The sequence below is a fragment of the Polypterus senegalus genome, chromosome 4 (assembly GCF_016835505.1).
Source record: "Polypterus senegalus isolate Bchr_013 chromosome 4, ASM1683550v1, whole genome shotgun sequence".
Lineage (NCBI taxonomy): Eukaryota > Metazoa > Chordata > Cladistia > Polypteriformes > Polypteridae > Polypterus > Polypterus senegalus.
In genome coordinates this window covers 189,348,875-189,366,775 of record NC_053157.1, presented here as the reverse complement: position 1 = coordinate 189,366,775, position 17,901 = coordinate 189,348,875, and the positions used below count along the sequence as shown (strand labels likewise).

The window sequence follows — 17,901 nt, the reverse complement described above, 5'->3', positions numbered from 1 at the left end:
CTTGTGTTATATTTGACTAATGGTTAAATGTGTTTGATGATCAGAAACATTTTGTGTGACAAACATGCAAAAGAATAAGAAATCAGGAAGGGGGCAAATAGTATATATATATACACACACGTCGTCCCCAGCGCAATTCAGGGGCTGTCGGAGGGGGGCAGGAGCACTGCGGGTACGGAGACCGGCAGGGCACTCGGGGTGAGTGTCCTGGCAGTGCTTCTGGCCCTCTTTTCCCTTTTTCCACAGGCCGAAGCCCGGCGGCGCTGAGGGCGACGTCGTCAGGGGACCTGCCCTCCTGAAACAGGCCGCTCCGCGGAGGGCTCCACGCCGGGAGGCCAATAGTGTCCCAACTGCGGGGAACAGCGGGGGCGAGAGCGGCGCAGACCATGGGGGCACGTTTGCGCCGGAGGGGGTGCCGAAGCGGATGTCCCAGGGTGCCGTGTTGGACCCTGGGGCATAGTAGGACCCTCGCCGGGGCGTGCTGCCCTTCGGTTGTGCCGTTCGGACCCACGTGTCCTCGCTAGCGGTGGGGCACTGTGGTCCCCGGCCGAGGCTGGAGCCCGGCCGGGACGCCCAGGAGGGACGTGAGGAGGGCTTGTGCCTCCTCCAGACCGCGAGGCGTCCGTCCTGGTTCTGTTGGGAGCCACGGGTGAGGGCATGGAAGCCCTACCCTGTAGGGGCCCGTGGCCACCGCCAGGCGGCGCCCCGATGCCGGTTCATCCCGTGTGGCCCTCGGCCGGGGATGGAGCCCGCCGGGGCATTAGAGGACCGGAGGAGGCGTGTGCCTCCTCCAGAACGAGTGGGGGCGTCCGTCCTGGTTAGACAGGGGCCTCGGGTACAGGGCTTGGAAGCCCAGCCCTGTAGGGACCCGTGGCCACCGCCAGGCGGCGCCCAGTGTCTGTTTATTCTGGGAGCCCGGCACTTCCGCCACACCAGGAAGTGCCGGGGGGAAGACGACGGGGAGACACGGATGGCTTCCGGGTGCGCAGCGGCACTTCCGCCACACAGGGGTGTGGCCACCGTTAAGTGCCGGGAAGCAGCTGGAGCCCATCCGGCTCCCCATAAAAGGGGCCGCTTCCCTCCAGTCAGCGGTGGACGTCGGGAGGCAGTGTTGGCGAAGCTGGAAAGAGGACAGGAGGCGGCCAGGAAGGCACAAGAGACTGTGGGCCTGGACTTTGGGGAATTCGGTGCGAGAAGGCACTGGGGGTGCACGTGAGCCATTTTGTAAATAATATTGGTGAAAATAAATAGTGTGTGGTGCAAAATATGTCGTCCGTCTGTCTGTGCTGGGGCCAGCGTTCACAATATATATATATATATATATATATATATATATATATATATATATATATATACACACATACATACATATACACACACGCACGCACACACATATATATAAACATATATATACATATACATACATATCTACATATCTACACACACAGCTATTTCATATCAGTGCAATACGCTGTTTGTTAAAACGGTTGACTCCCGCTATTACGTTCAATAACAAATCAAATCATTCAGTTGTCTTTGCTCATATGTCATTTTAGAGCTGGACACCTGGCATCTTTTTTTGGCAACAGGTTCGTTTCTGTTTGGTGTGAGGTTCTGTGTTGTGGAGATTCTCAGGATGGATTGCAGGTGCTCATCAGTGAGGCGACTCCTGTGTGCTGTTTTGTTAGTCTTTATCACTGAGAAGAGCTTCTCACACAGATATGTGCTACCAAACATGCACAAGGTTCGAGCCGCATGTAGACGGACTTTTTTTGTTCTTCAAAGTCACCAAAGCGCCGTGCAAACTCAGTGCGCTCAGTTTATCAGCAAAGTGCGTATTTGGGAACACCGTAGTGACGACTTGGTTTAACATTACTTGGCAACAGGGAAAGTGGGGCAAGTTGCACTGGTGCATTTGTGTCTCCCATAAAAGCAGCTTCACTTGAAATCACTTTGTGATTGTGCACGGGTAAAACGTCCGCTGAAGTGTCAGATTCTTATTTAATTCTTCTGCTTTCTGTATCTTCTGCATTGCATTCAGGTTACCCTGATGTTTTGTCTCATAGTGCCGTCTTAGATTAAATTCTGTAATTACAGCCACATTAGCTCCACAAATGAGACACACGGGTTCAGTAAACATATACTTAGCCTCCCATCGGTTTTTAAAGGCTCTATTTTCAGAATCAACTTTTCTCTTCAGCATCGTGTGAGCTAGCTTCGCAATAACTTGCAGCATCATAAGGTAGACTTGATTACGCGGTAAGTGTTGGCAAGGCAGCTGAAGCGCTGCATTATGGGATCTGTAGTTTATTGTGTTACCAGCGCTTCATATACCTGGGCTTTAATAACAATAATACAGTATATAAAATGATCTCGGGCGGATATAATTACGCCGGGCGGATGTGGCCATGACCCTTGAGTTTGACACATATGGACTAAATAGAACTTGAAAAGATAAATTTTTAAAATGTGATCGCGCAATTCAGATAGAGTTGACATGCACTACAGCCTGCATGCCTCAATAAGTCATCCTCCTCGCTCTTACTTTTTACCGTTCATCTAATGAATACACTGAGTATGGCTTTACCAAAACAATCATTGATGGCGAATAAAGTATCCATTATTCGAGTATGTAGATCGGGATATATATATATATATATATATATATATATATATATATATATATATATATATATATATATAGCGCAGCGAGAAGTAGTGTGTTAAAAAGCTAGAAAAGAAAAGGGAACATTTTAAAAATAACGTAACATGACTGTCAATATACAGTATTTGTTTTGTGAGTGTTACTGAGTGTTGCTGTCATCAAGGATTTGATTATCATTATTTCTTTCAATCAGGTTCGTATTTGTAGGATGTGTTGTGTTCAAGTTACATTCCGTGTTTGTCAATCGTTGTAAAGATGACAGGTTTCATTCATCGATTCGTTTCTTACTGCATCAATAAACAGCTCGTCTTCTTCTTTATCTGAGACCTGACACACTGCATGCACAGGTTTTTTTTTTTACACTGTCTTCCTTTAGCGGGACATTGACTTTTCCACCGTGTGCTTTGTTTCCACAGTAGCTGGATTTATGAATATGCTTGTATGTATCAGGCGCTTCATATTTTTGCTGCCTTTTCAATTGTGTAATTCGGTTTTGTTCAGCGCTCTTTGGAACTGTTGCTTTTTATCTGTGCACTGCGTCAGTTCATGTGAGCCATTCGGTGTACATGCATCGAAGGTTCCCAGCTGTGCTGGTGCCATGTCGTGCTATGTCCATGGCTGTATCTCCCGGCACTTAAAACTTTCTCTCGCAGTTTCGCTGAGTTTGTGCCAAACACCACCCTGACCATCTCATCTTCCTCTGCATAAGCACAGTCCTTCACCCGTGAATATTTAGTGGGAGTTTGCTATTGGATTGCCGCTGACGGATGGCCTTATATGGGCAGGCACTAAATTACAAATGCCAGCGGCAGCCTGTCTATGAACTTAATTTAAAGTGTAGGTTTACATCGTGCTTTGTTTCCGAAGTAGCAGAACTCATGAATATGGTTGTATATGTCACTCGCCGCTTCTTATTGTTTCGCTGCCTTCTCAATTATATAATGCATGTTTTCTTCAGCGCTTTTTGGGCCTCTTCCTGGTTTTCCATGTACTGCGTGATTACGTGGAAGGCATGATAATGTCACACGAAACTCCGCCCCCACAGGTTTCAAGCTCATCTCCATTACAGTAAATGGAGAAAAACAGCTTCCAATTATGACCATTACGCGTAGAATTTCGAAATTAAACCTGCCCAACTTTTGTAAGGAAGCTGTAAGGAATGAACCTGCCATGAATTTCAGCCTTCCACCCACACGGGAGGTTGGAGAATTAGTGATGAGTCAGTGAGTAAGTGAGTGAGGGCTTTGCCTTTTATTAGTATAGATATATATATATATATATATATGCATTATTACTATAACATGAAAAAAGTTTCTGCTTTAGTTATGTTTTTGCCTTGCATTTCCTGTCATCCTAAATTTACACAGATCGCTGAAGACGATGAACACACACATGAAATATATATCATTATTTGGAATATGTACAATTTTCCTATACAATTCCAGACACCTCACTCCCCAGATGCACAGACTTCTGCTGTGATCACTGTGTCTGACTTCAGCTACCTCTGTGGGGGATTAGTGAGTTGGCTGCCTGCCTGCTGCCAATGCCAACTGACAAATTTGTAAAACAAAGGCGCTGAAAGGCGTAAGGTGGCCTCACTTTACGAATATTTCCGTAGGCTTCAGGGATTCTAGTGTTAAGAAAATGTAATACTTTATGAAAAAGGTATGATTATTAATAGCAATAAAATTATGGTTTTACAAATAATTTAAAAGGAACTGCAAAACTGAGCCAACTTGAAGAACCAAAAAAAGTTTAGTAGTAGTGTACAGTGGGGTTTCATCAAGTCTTCACTTACACTGCTTAAATTGATATTGTTCAAATGACTTCTGCATGCTTGCTGAAAATACTCTTTTAAAAAAAAAAAATTAAAAATTATCCAAAATCTATAATGAAAACAAACAAACAAGCAATCCATCTTGCTACAGATACAGCCAAAACTCAAACACTGAAAGCGAAATTGACCATAGTGTCAGGCAATATATCCAGACTCCAGGTAACAATCAAAGTTTAATATTTGGCATCAATAATACCTGTGAGGATTCATCATAGTTAGGATCCCTGGCATCAGGTTCTTCAAGCTCGTAGACCATGCCAGCTGCACCCCACACACCCTTACCACCCGCACCACCTGTAAAATATTAAAAAAAATAAACTAAAACACCTGAAAATATGAAAAAAATCTCATATTGAGAACATTAAACAAAAACAAATGAATAAAACATAAAAATAAATGAAAATTTGCTAAAGAGGAGTTACTCTGGTGCATATACAAATTTTCTTTTAAATGCCAAAGCCATCCTAAAACACAAAGTAATCTCTCTAAGCCAGCATAAATTATGTTTATCTGCCCCAAATAAGTACTTTACTACTTTTGGTTTTTTTTTGGGAGAGAACATTTGATAATTATTGTGTGTGTTTGAAAATGTGTAAGTTTTGAGAGATCAAGAGATAAAATATAAATTATTAGAATTTCTGCTAGTTTTAAGTACAGTAATGCATTTTGTTTATGTATTCATTTATTTTTCACAAGGCATCACACCTTGGGAAATAGCCACAACACACCCCTGCTTCCCAGTTCTTCAGAAACATTATCAGGATCAAGAAGCATGAAAACAATCATGAAAATGTATTCAGTCCTTAAACACTTTTTTTCTTTTTTAACGAGTTTCATATCAAAAGGTTCTAGATCAGTCTCATGATACCACAAGAGTTTCATTTACATATCAGCAGTATTCTCTAGGTGAAATTTTATAAACACTTTGTACGTATGATATGGATATGGACCAGCCACTTAACCACTATTTAATGAGATGTTTTAGAAATGCTTAGGAGATCCATCAACATTGGCTCTGCATGTACTGCAGAAGTCAATGGTCTTGCAGTATATTCCCTAATAAGTGCTACTGTGCTTTTTAGTAAACCACTGGGAAATATTATGGAATGACTACTCTTGGAGGATGTTCATTCAGCCGTTTTATTTTGCTGCAAAAAAAAAAAATAAATAAAATCAACAGATATGACACAAAACTATTCTATTTAACGGCTGAATATTCTGGCATTGTAAAACATTTTTAAACAAATTCAATGAAATTGTTGTAATTAATGGCACATTTGTTGCTCAGGCCAAGTAGAGGGCAAAATTATGGAATCACTCAATGATGAGGAAAAAGATTAAGGAATCGCCTGGTATTTTCCATTTCAAAAACAAATACATGGACAAGTCTAAGAGTACTGACTGCATACTTTTTCCTGGGGTGGTAACTTCAGAAGAATAAGTGTCGCTGTGTAGGATTTCCATTTCTGTATAACAAAGTGGGCTTTAACAGATTTGATGCTTCCAACATTTTTTGTACAGTTTCACAAACTTCTTTTTCTCAGTAATAAAACCACCAATGTTTTTAATATGCTTTGTCTTCATTTTGAATTATTAATTTAGAACTTTACCATACTATGGGAGCTTGCAGTGAGATCAGATGACAAACTGTGGGACATGTTCATATATTGTATTTTAAGAAATTAAAAGTTTGTAGGAAAACAGGGAAATTAATTAAAATTCAGCTACTGGTCAGGAAAACATCACAACAACTGATAATATATTTCTTGAGTATACATTAAAAACATATTTTAGCAAAACTGTTAAGCATTCTCAAAATGTTTTTTTTTTTTTTTTTAAATTTAATTTCACACACCTTTTTTTGGCAGACCCCTGCCTTTACCCATCCTTGACTTGCGATCATTGAGGTTGATTTTGCCCTTAGGGCTTGTAGGGTCAGTTATATTTTCCCCTCCGCTCTCAGATAAAGACTCTCGTGTGGAGTCACGGGAGGAAGTCCTGCGTAGACGCCTTTTGGCCTTGGCTTTCAAACGAGCTTCATGAAGAGCTTTCTCTTGCGGTGTCCAGTTTCCATTTACTTCACCTTCATTCAGTTCATCTTCGTCTGGGAACTCTTCTTCCATTCCCATGGGGAATACACCTGCATAAAAAAATTGAAATTCACTATTTAAATTACCTTCTACAAAAATAAGTCAATTTTTCCATCTTTCTTCAACAGAAGAGCAAAATACAAAGACTGCAATTATACACCGCGTTCAACAATTTTTATGCAAATTGTATTTAAGTGTCATAAAGATTAAATATTTTGTTTTTCAATTAAACTCATGGATGGTATTGTGTCTCAGGACTCTTTTGATCACTGAAATCAATCTCAGACACCTGTGATAATTAGTTTGCCAGGTGAGCCTATTTAAAGGAAAAACTACTAAAGAAGGATGTTCCACATTATTAAGCAGACCACCATTTTCAAACAATATGGGAAAGAAAAAGGATCTCCCTACCGCTGAAAAGCGTGAAATAGTTGAATGCCTTGGACAAGATATGACAACCTTAGATATTTCACGAAAACTTAAGCATGATCATCGTACTGTTAAAAGATTTGTGGCTGACTCAGAGCACACACAGATTCATGCAGATAAAGGCAAAATGAGGAAGGTTCCTGCCAGACAAATACATCGGATTAAGAGAGCAGCTGCTAAAATGCCATTACAAAGCAGCAAACAGGTATTTGAAGCTGCTGGTGCCTCTGGAGTCCCACAAACATCAAGGAGCAGAATCCTCCAGAGGACTGCAGTTATGCATAAACCTTCTATTCGGACACCCCTAACCAATGCTCACAAGCAGAAATGGCTGCAGTAGGCCAAGAACTACATGAAGACTAATTTTCAAACAGTTTTGCTTACAGATGAGTGACGTGCAATCCTGGATGGTCCAGAAGGATGGAGTGATGGATGGTTGGTGGACGGCCACCATGTCCCGACAAGGCTGTGACGTCACCAAGGAGGTGGCGGAATCATTTTTTTGGTCGGAATCAGGCGGAGAGACCTGGTCAGCCCCTTTAGGGTCCCTGAAGGTGTGAAAATGACCTCTGAAAAGTATGTGGAGTTTCTGAATGACCACTTTCTTCCATGGTACAAAAAGAAGAACCGTGCTTTCCATAACAAAATCATCTTCATGCATGACAAAGCACCATCTCATGCTGCAAGGAATACCTCTGCATCATTGGCTGCTATCGGCATAAAAGGAGAGAAACCCATGGTGTGGCCCCCATCTTCCCCTGACCTCAATCCTACTGAGGATCTTTGAAGCATCCTCAAGCAAAAGATCTATGAGGGTGGGAGGCAGTTTAGCCTCCCAGAGCTGTTGTTTGGATGTATTCTGACATCCTACAAAGAAATTCAAGCAGAAACTCTCCAAAAACTCACAAGTTCAATGGATGCACGAATTGTGAAGCTGCTATCAAATAAGGGGTCCTATGTTAATATGTAACTTGACCTGTTAAAATGTTTTTGATTGAAATAGCTTTTGATTTCAGTAAATATGACCTCCTAATGCTGCAAATTCAACAAATGACCATTTTCAGTTATTTACAACCTATAAAATGTTTTGAAACCCTGCTGTGCGTAATAATTTGCAACAGTGCATTTTAAGTTTATTTTTGAAAAACATACCATTATCATTTGGAGGTTTGTTCAGTAGCATTTGAATTATACTCTAATAGTTGATGACTCAAAAATTATGCTGACTGCCACTTGCATCGACTATTTAGGAAAATCAGAGAAAAATATAATTTACATAATAATTTGGAACACGGTGTATAAATCTGTGTGTTTATATCATCAGACTAAACCTATGGACCAAAAACACATGACCACTATCCATACCCGAACATATCTTTAAAAAAAACAAAAAAAAAAACACACATACATACATATATTTATGTGCAATATTCTATCAATTAATAAATGTCATTTAATTTTCTTTATACAGTGTGCATACATAATGTACAGAGGCAGATTCATAGTTTGGTGGTTGTGTTGGGCTGAAGTTGTGGGGTTTCACAACAATGCATGATAGTCTGAAATGAGCACACATGGTTAGCAATGGCAGTTAACACAGCACTCATTACAAAACAGCTTCCTAAATAAGGAATTTCAAATTGAGAAGCTATATTTGTCTTGAATCTAAAGGATAGTCTCTGTGTTTTAAGTAAATTATGACAGGTAAGCATTCCCCCATTATTTTATCCTTGGGGATTAACACAGTGCACCAAATATCAAATTAATAGGCAGCCATAAGCTACTTAATATAGCATGTCAGACTGGTACATTGAGGTTTTCAGAAAAATTGTATTGTATAAGAAGTGAAGACACAACCACAATGCATCTTCTTAAATAATTATTGTAAGCCTATGCACTTCATAGATGGAAATATGCACTTTTATCATCCTAAAAAATGGTAAAGTAATTTGTGAGGGATACTCAAGATACCTTGAGCCTGAACATGAGATTGGTATTCTGTACATGACATTTCTGATCAGATGTCCCCGAATATTTCACATTGGAACAGGGATGATGGGAAGTGCAGTATTGTATAGAGGTGTAAAGATTCTCTCGGTTCATATTCTTTTTTTTTTTAACAAAAAATTATTGGGTTTTATTAAATCACTATCTATTAGAAACACTAAAGAGAACACCAAAAAACATGGTAGATTAACTTAACTTTATATAAATCAGCTATGTAAACATAAATAACAATTCTCTTAAGACCAGTCGACATAAATATGAATAAATTAAAAAATAAAAACCCAGTCAGAAATAAAAAGTGGTTGGTGCATTCAGTTAACTACACATTTGTGTGGAAATGCTTCAATTAAGAACACCATCAAGTCCACATTCTCAGGTAAGAGGTTTGCTCTCTGTCACAGCACAATGTCCCCCACACTAGACAAAACCCTCTGACTGGGGACAGATATTGCTGGAAAGGGCAGAGATTTAAAATGTGGGCCAGGTGCAGTGCTTACATGCAGGAACTGAATAGGTGTTGTCATGTCAGGGTTAGATATAATGGCAGATTTGACATCAGAAGTGCTGAATCTAAGTCATTCTGCTTCATAGATGCCAGGATTTTGTATTTTGGTGGCATTATCGTTGAAAGGTTTGGCAGCTGTTCAGTGCTCGACACAGTTGTCACCATTTTCAATGGTTTAAGAGCCTGAACCACGTCCTCGACTATTAATACACCTTTATCAGACAGAGTAACAATGTCCTTAATGTTCCTCTTGATCCTCCTATCTGTAAGAGAAAACAGCAGCCTTCTGTTTAAGGTAGCACTAAATTATGTCATGGCTTGAGTTCCACTTAAGCTTATTAAGGATGTTCCTTTCATGTTCAGGAAGTTGGAGCATCTCTTGTTTTCCCTTCAGCCTGTTGCAGCAGTGGCACTACGATGGAGGAAAATTATCGTTTTTTTCAGTCTGTCTAAAAGTGATCTGGTTACTACCCATTCCCTTCTGAAATGCCAGGTTAACTGTATGTGCAATGCATCAAATGTGTGATTAAAATGCAGCTGCTTAAACTGCATTCACGATGCTTTTACCGTTATCTGTCATGGGAATGGTGGTGTTTGGTCTGTCAGTTTTCCTATAGTATTTCTGACAGTGTGGGAGTTTCATAGAAACTGGGTGTCTGGAGAATGGATTTTTAAATTACCCAGTTGTTGGTAATGTAGCGAGAGCCTTGATTGTGATTAAGTTCTCTGTCTGTAAATTAAAGCAATTCATTTTTGCTTAGTTGTAAAGTCTAGGCTACATATTTTGACTGAAATGCAGTTCGCTCAACACTTCTCATGGGGGTATTTTATTTTTGTGTTGGCTACCTCGCATATTTGCAGTCTTTACAGCTATAGACAGTAGAGAAAAAAAATCTGGGGAGCATTAATAACCTTTTTTTTTTTAAATAAAGAGAATGGCATTTGGAACTTGCACTGATCCTTAGATTTCTGGACAAGCCCTGCACGTGAAACATCAGATTGCACAGTTTTACTAACAATTTTGGTAAGGGGGACTGAACTGCATACAATACCTACCTTGCTCATAAAGGTGTTAAACTTTGTGCCAGTGTAATAAAAAGTTCAGATCCTCATGAAATTAATCTCGGTTATTGAGTCTGATGTTGCTGTTAATGAGTTAATGAATCAACCAGATGGCTAAAGGTTAAACATCAACTCGCCTGTACTATGCTACCATACACAGAAACCTTAAAGGATCAAGCTGTGCAGCAAGCAGGCATCGCTGATGGATTATTTAACACTAGAATTACCAGAGTCTACGAAAAAACCTGTAGATCCGGCCAACCGTTCGCACCTCTCCACCAGCGTCTTTTGTTTTCTAAATGTGCCGATTAAGACGAGCAGCAAGCAGCCGGCTATTCCATCCCCCATCGTTGCAGAACGTTCACTAAGTTTTCTCACCTCATGCCTTGTTTGATTATCTGGGAGTGACTAAACTGCTGGAGTTTTAGAGTGGAAATAATAGATCGTTATTTGGAACACATGCATTTCATGCGTGTTCCCTTTCTACAGTAATCTGTGTAAACACATTGTTAAAACAGAAACTTTTTCATATTTTAGTAATAAATGTTACAAAATGTAGGCATAAACTATAGAATGTGTGAAGCCTGATTTGCTGTCAGAGTGCAGCAGGCCTCAGAGACGCGAGTTCAATTCCCCGCTGGGGAGAAAGTGTTTTTTTTTTTTGTTTTTTTTACCTTTGCCGCTCTGCCTGCCTGCAAGAGTTTGCTTTCTGCATTCTGGGGTGTTTTTCTTTAATTTTTTCTTAAGTAAATCTTAAAGTTTAACATGTTGATCGCGGCAATTTCTGTTGATTAATTCATGTTTTCATTGATTATAGCTAATACTGTTATCAAGTGGTCGCTATTTTTGCCTGTTGTATACAATCTATCTAGCGTCTTTCACATCTATCTCCACTCTCACTGCTCGCTTGCCTGTGTGCAGCGTGTCAATTGATATATGATTTAATGTATTTCTTTTTGACAACTCTCCGAGTTGTTTGTCTATCTATCTATCAACTTCTGTCTGTGCATTATTCAGTAATCTGTCCGACAGTGTGTGTCTTACAGAACTTAAAAATAAGAACAGTTATAAGGACACTTGTTCATGTTAATTGCAGTCTAAATTGTTAAAAAATATTTTAAAAGGAGCATCCCACATAAAAATATAACGATCTCATTAACTGACAGTGCATACCAATTTATAAAATTTTATGTCCATTTGAGGTTAAAAAGGGAAAAAAAAAAAAAAAAAAAACTTTCTACCTAGCAGGGAATTGAACTCAGGTCTCTGAGGCACAGCAGGCCTGCTGAGCTCAGACAACAAATCTTAGCGCTACGCCACAGAAGCTGTTGTATAGTTCTTGAACCTTTTGTGAAAGTGTCTATTTGATCTTTTGAAATCAAACTTCACACATTCTATAGTTTATGCCTACATTTTGTAACACTTATTACTAAAATATGAAAAAGTTTCTGTTTTAACAATGTGTTTACACAGATTACTGTAGAAATGGAACACACATGAAATGCATGTGCTCCAAATAACGATCTATTATTTCCACTCTAAAACTCCAGCAGTTCAGTCACTCCCAGATAATCAAACAAGGCTGGGAAAACTTAGTGAGCGTTCTGTGACGATGCAGGATGGAATAGCCGGATGCTTGCTGCTCGTCTTAATCAGCACATTCAGAAGACAAAAGATGCTGGTGGAGAGGTGTGAACGGTTTTAAGGTGTAGACTCTGGTAATTCTAGTGTTATAGGTGGTGCATCCTTCACAATCTTCAACACAACACACCAGCCACACAGGACAGGTGATGTTGAGACTTTGCCTGTCTCTCTCTCGGTCTTCTGGTCCCCTTTGCCATAGGGAATTACTAGCAAGGAAAAAACTTTTTTGCATGTTACCAATTGATTTTTTCTGTGCTGTATTGTATGGGTTATTTCATAATAAATGTGTTATGAAAAGTGCATATTATCAAAAATAGTGTTTTGTTATAAAGAATTTATGAAGAAAACATTTTGAGCAATCTTTAGCTATTTGCAAAATATAAAGCTTGCCCTAACTTTAATTTTGTGTTTTTTATAGTTTTATTGGGAAATAAGAAATGAGTTTTGCAACATAGTGAGAGATCAACAGACTGCAGCTTAAGTGGTCCCAGTGGTTCCATTTAAGACTGGACATTAGAATTGAGGTTTCAGTATCCATTTTAGAACTGTTACAAGCCTAGTTTTGTAGAGTACTTTCCCTATTATGTTTGATACCGAGTCCTCCAGTGAATCTCACCTTTGTCATTCACCTCAGAGACTGGGTACATTTCACATGAGCAAGGAACAGCTGTTGCTGCCCAGACTTCATCTCTGCCTTGTGTGCCATCTATTTCAGGGTTAAAGACAGGCTTTCATAGCTGACCTGTGACTAAGGAGAAAATACTCCACCATGCTTTAACCTATAAGGTAACTTCCAGGTAAATGTATAATGTGACAGGGAAAACTATTATCAGACACTGGCCAGTGAAACTCAGAAATGACCAGAGACGCAATAACCTAAAGAGGAATACTCCACTCGAAAATGTTTTTTTTTAGTATGTTACTTACCCAATGTAGTGATGGAAGAGAAAAAGTTTAATCTCATGTTTTCATGTAGAGCAACAGAAAAGGATATGATATCATGGAACGTATGTGTTGTACTATGGCAAATAGTAATTGTGTCATGTAATTCACTTGTCCTTCCAGTCATATGCCCAAAACATGCAAAATTCATGCTTTTATTTGCAAAATTGTTATTAATACTTACTGTACTTCTGGGAAATTCAGTGTACAACAAAGAAGAATGGCATATTCCATTAATTCTCTGCTTCCGAATTGAAGATCTGAATCTCTCCACCATTTATTGATCAAGAATCTGTCTTCAATTCAAAAGCACCAAATTAATGGAATTTACTTTTCCTATTTTTGTTGTTGAATTCTCCAGAAGTATTAATAATATTTTAGCAAGTTTTTCACGTTCTTGGCATACAACTTGATAACTTGCAGGAGAAATATGTGACATTGAGCAATGAAGATCGGTTTCTTTTTCCCCCATGGACGTTTTCACATCATTTGCTGTTGTACAACACTAGTATGTTCTATTGTATCAAACTTTATTCCTATAACCTATAAGTATTAAGTGTCCTGTTGACAGGTCTCCACCATATTTTAAAGTAGATTGTGTATGCTGCTATAAATCCACAAGTCAATCAACAGCAATAATGGTATTTTTTACATACCTAAGGGCGTTTTTTTTTTTTTTTTAAAACTAATTTGTAAAAATGCAATTTGAGCATTTAAATGTCAAGGTGAGCAGCATGTTGCACCCGAGTCAATCTGCTTTTATCAAAGATCCCATCCAACAAGCTGCATACAGTAAAAGGCTCATTACTATTGGGAGGGCTGATTTTCAGAATATTCCAGTGAGTTTTACCAAGATACTGCCATGCAGGTATGATTACTAGCAGACAAGTGATGTATAACATGTAACACCAACCACTAATTCACCCAACTCTGTGTACAAGACCTTGAAAGCATGTTTCATTCATACACTGTAATTCCAGATGACATACCTGTGGAAGCATGGAGGTATTTAGGGGAGATGGCAATGGAGTGTTTAACCAGATTGTTTAATGGAATCTTGGAAAGAGAGAGGATGCCTGAGGAGTGAAGAAGAAGTGTACTGGTGCCGATATTTAAGAATAAGGGGGATGTGCAGGACTGTAGTTACTACAGGGGGATAAAACTGATGAACCATAAAGTTATGGGAAAGTAGTGGAAGCTAGGTAAAGGAAGTGAGGTGATGATTATTGAGCAGCAGTATGGTTTCATGCCAAGAAAGAGCAACACAGATGCAATGTTTGCTCTGAGGGTGTTGATGGAGAAGTATAGAGATGGCCAGAAGCAGCTGCACTGCGTCTTTGTGGACCTGGAGAAAGCATATGACAGGGTGCCGCGAGAGAAGTTGTGGTATTGTGTGAGGAAGTTGGGAGTGGCACAGATGTATGTAAGAGTTGTACAGGATATGTATGAAGAAAGTGTGACCTTGGTGAGGTATGCGGTGGGACTGATGGATGCTTTAAAGTTGGAGGTGGGATCGGCTCTGAGCCCTTTTTTATTTGCAATGGTGATGGACAGGTTGACAGGTGAGATTAGACAGGAGTCCCCGCGGACTATGATGTTTGCTGATGACATTGTGATCTGTAGCGATAGTAGGGGGCAGGTTGAGGAGACCCTGGAGAGGTGTAGATATGCTCTAGAGAGGAGAGGAATGAAGGTCAAAAGGAACAAGACAGAATAAATGTGTGTAAATGAGAGGGGAGGTCTGAGGAATGGTGAGGATGCAGGGAGTAGAGTTGGCGAAGGTGGATGAGTTTAAATACTTGGGATTAACAGTAAAGAGTAATGGAGATTGTGGAAGAGAGGTGAAAAAGAGTGTAGGCAGGGAGGAATGGGTGGAGATGAGTGTCAGGAGTAATTTATGACAGACTGATATCAGCAAGAGTGAAAGGGAAGGTCTACAGGACGATAGTGAGACCAACTATGTTATATGGGTTGGAGATGGTGACACTGACCAGAAAGCAGGAGACAGAGCTGGAGGTAGCAGAGCTAAAGATGCTAAGATTTGCAATGAGTGTGACAAGGATGGAGAGAATCACAAATGAGTACATCAGAGGGTCAGCTCAAGTTGGACGGTTTGGAGACAAAGTCAGAGAGGTGAGATTGTGCTGGTTTGGACATGTGGAGAGGAGAGATGCTGAGTATATTGGGAGAAGGATGCGAAGGATAGAGCTTCCAGGCAAGAGAAAAAGAGGAAGGCCTAAGTGAAGGTTTATGGATGTGCCGAGAGAGGACATGCAGGTGAAGGGTGAGACAGAGCAAGATGTAGAGGACAGAAAGATATGAAAGAAGATGATCCACTGTGGCAACCTGTAACGGGAGCATTCAAAAGAAGAAGACAGACTTAACACATTTGTTAACCATGGCAAGAGATTACATAGGCACATGACCAACATGCTATTCTTAAACAAACATGCATTAAATGCTTTTTAGCGAAGAGACAGTTTGTGGCACATTTCAACATAATGACGAAACAAATTATCAAAACAAACACATACAATGCATTAGTAAAACATTTTCAGGGATGTTTATTCTTACATTAAATTGTCTGTTTTGTTAAGTAATGTGTCCCTTCCCTAATGATAACTTCTTAAATTGAGCCAAGCCAAACACTTATGAAAGGTTATCCTAGGAAAATTCCTAATGCACTTATTTTCTGAAAAGCACTACAAGGCCAAAACTCAAAGCCTTCCAAAGGAGTTTGTAAAATATCTACATTCACACCTAGAAGGCATATAGAAACATTGTCAGAATCAACTATATACCCTGAGGTGACCCAGGTCTTTTGGCATGGGTAGAAAACTTATTCTCTGTCTGTGGTAAGGTTTTTTTTTTTTTTTTATATAAAATGTGCAGACTTCTGTACACTACAAAGTTCCCCTTCGGATTAATAAAGCATTTACTCAAAATTGTAAGGAGTTCTCAAATTACAACAACAATGAATTCAAGCTAATGAAAAAAGTAAGGATGAACAAGACAACTGGTAGCTAAATATATATTGTGGAATAAGATACCAGAGGTAAGGCAGAAGGAATTGTCATTTACCATTAAGTCGATGTTTTGAACTTTAAATACAGCCATGGTTTAAAGGGCAAGTGCCATTAAAAAATACTTGTGACTGGCTTCTTCTTTACAATGTTTAAATACTTCACTCATATAATACAGTGTAATCTAAATAGCAGCTCCTATCAGTAACACCTTATCTACAGTACATTCTGCTGCTCTTTGGAACAAAGCGACCTTTGAGTACCTCTTTTATTAAGTGAAAAGCGAGCAGTTGGTAACACAGGTGACCTATACCTAAGAAAACTGGTTGCAAATAAAAGCTTGGCAAAGCATTAATATAATTTACACTTGCTTAATTGAGTTCTTCAAACATATACTGAATATACTAATTAGATATTCCAAAGTGACATGAGATACTGCAGCGGTTTAAATTTATCTACAAAACACTTTAAATAATTTAACTGTTTTCAATGTACGTTTAGGAATCTGTATCGGTACTCGGGGTGGGGTTTGGGAAATCTTGCCTTACCGAGGATAAACTGTGCTTCATTTACATTTTAGAAAGTGCAAAAAGTATTCGACAGGTAGGCATAGGTGAATGGGTATACAGTCTACTGCATATATAAACCAAGAGATATAGATATCTCATTTGCAGGTACATTAATTTTAAGAACTTGAGGGCCCAAATCAATCCGCATAATGACTACAGTGGTCCTGTTCTGTGCAAATTCCATATTTATATGAAGCAAAGGCAAAGGTTTTCAAACATGACCATCAAGAAAAACATTAACAAAAGAAATAGTTATCAAAGGCTATCACTACCTCAGTAATGACAATCTAGAAATGCACCAAACCATTTAATCAGCTTTACCTACCATCTGACATGAGGAATGTGACAATATGCTTTAACTATTAGATCAAAAACAAGCCACACTATTTTATTTATTTATTTATTTTTTAAAGTAACACGATTATACTGCCAGTGTATGAAAGTGAAATTATACATTTTCTCCCGATTAGCCAATGACAATTTTATCAATTTAATCTGAAACTCCATATTCAGTTATTTCCCTACCAGTCGAGCCTACCATAGTCACATTAGGTCATAGAAGGACTTCATGTTATTTAAGCTACACCTACTCACACAAAACCCACAAAATGAACTTCTACAACCTCATTTACTCCCATTCACAAATTTACCCAAACTTATCAATTCCTCTCTACATTAACTCGTTGTTGTACATCCAGCATTATCGCTTAAAGGAAAAGGAGCTGCAACTGTTGAAGCATTATAAATAATTAAATTAAGACATGCAAACAAAAATAGCATGCTTAATTGATTTATAGATTTCATCGTTAATGCTTTTCTATCTTTCACAAGAGACAAGTTTAGTTTTCACACACTATGTAAAAGTTTAATATGTAGGGACACCTTGAACTTCTAAGCATAATTAAAGAATTTTATTGTAAACTCAACTTTTGAAAGATTGCCTACAGCTTTTACTTTTTAAATTTGGTATACAATATATAACCTATTTAAGTTACTCACAGGGATTATTCTGAATTGCCCATGTGCCTCAGTCTGACATGTACTTTAATAGTACACAAGCTGAACGCACACTTTATAGGGACGAATGATGAGAGGACACAAAGGAAGAATTTACAGGTCACACAG

At 39.2% G+C, this 17,901-nt stretch overlaps 1 protein-coding gene across 2 annotated transcripts in view; it reads right to left on the bottom strand.

The window, feature by feature from the left end:
* pdcd4a (programmed cell death 4a) overlaps window positions 1–17,901 on the bottom strand; it is a 75,988-nt gene that overhangs the window by 35,126 nt on the left and 22,961 nt on the right. For both annotated transcript variants that reach the window (XM_039751806.1, XM_039751805.1), the window contains exons 3-4: window positions 6,361–6,645; window positions 4,702–4,799 (exon numbers count right to left, since the gene is read on the bottom strand). In XM_039751806.1, coding sequence (XP_039607740.1) covers window positions 4,702–4,799; window positions 6,361–6,645 — 383 coding nt within the window. The remainder of the gene's footprint in view (window positions 1–4,701; window positions 4,800–6,360; window positions 6,646–17,901) is intronic.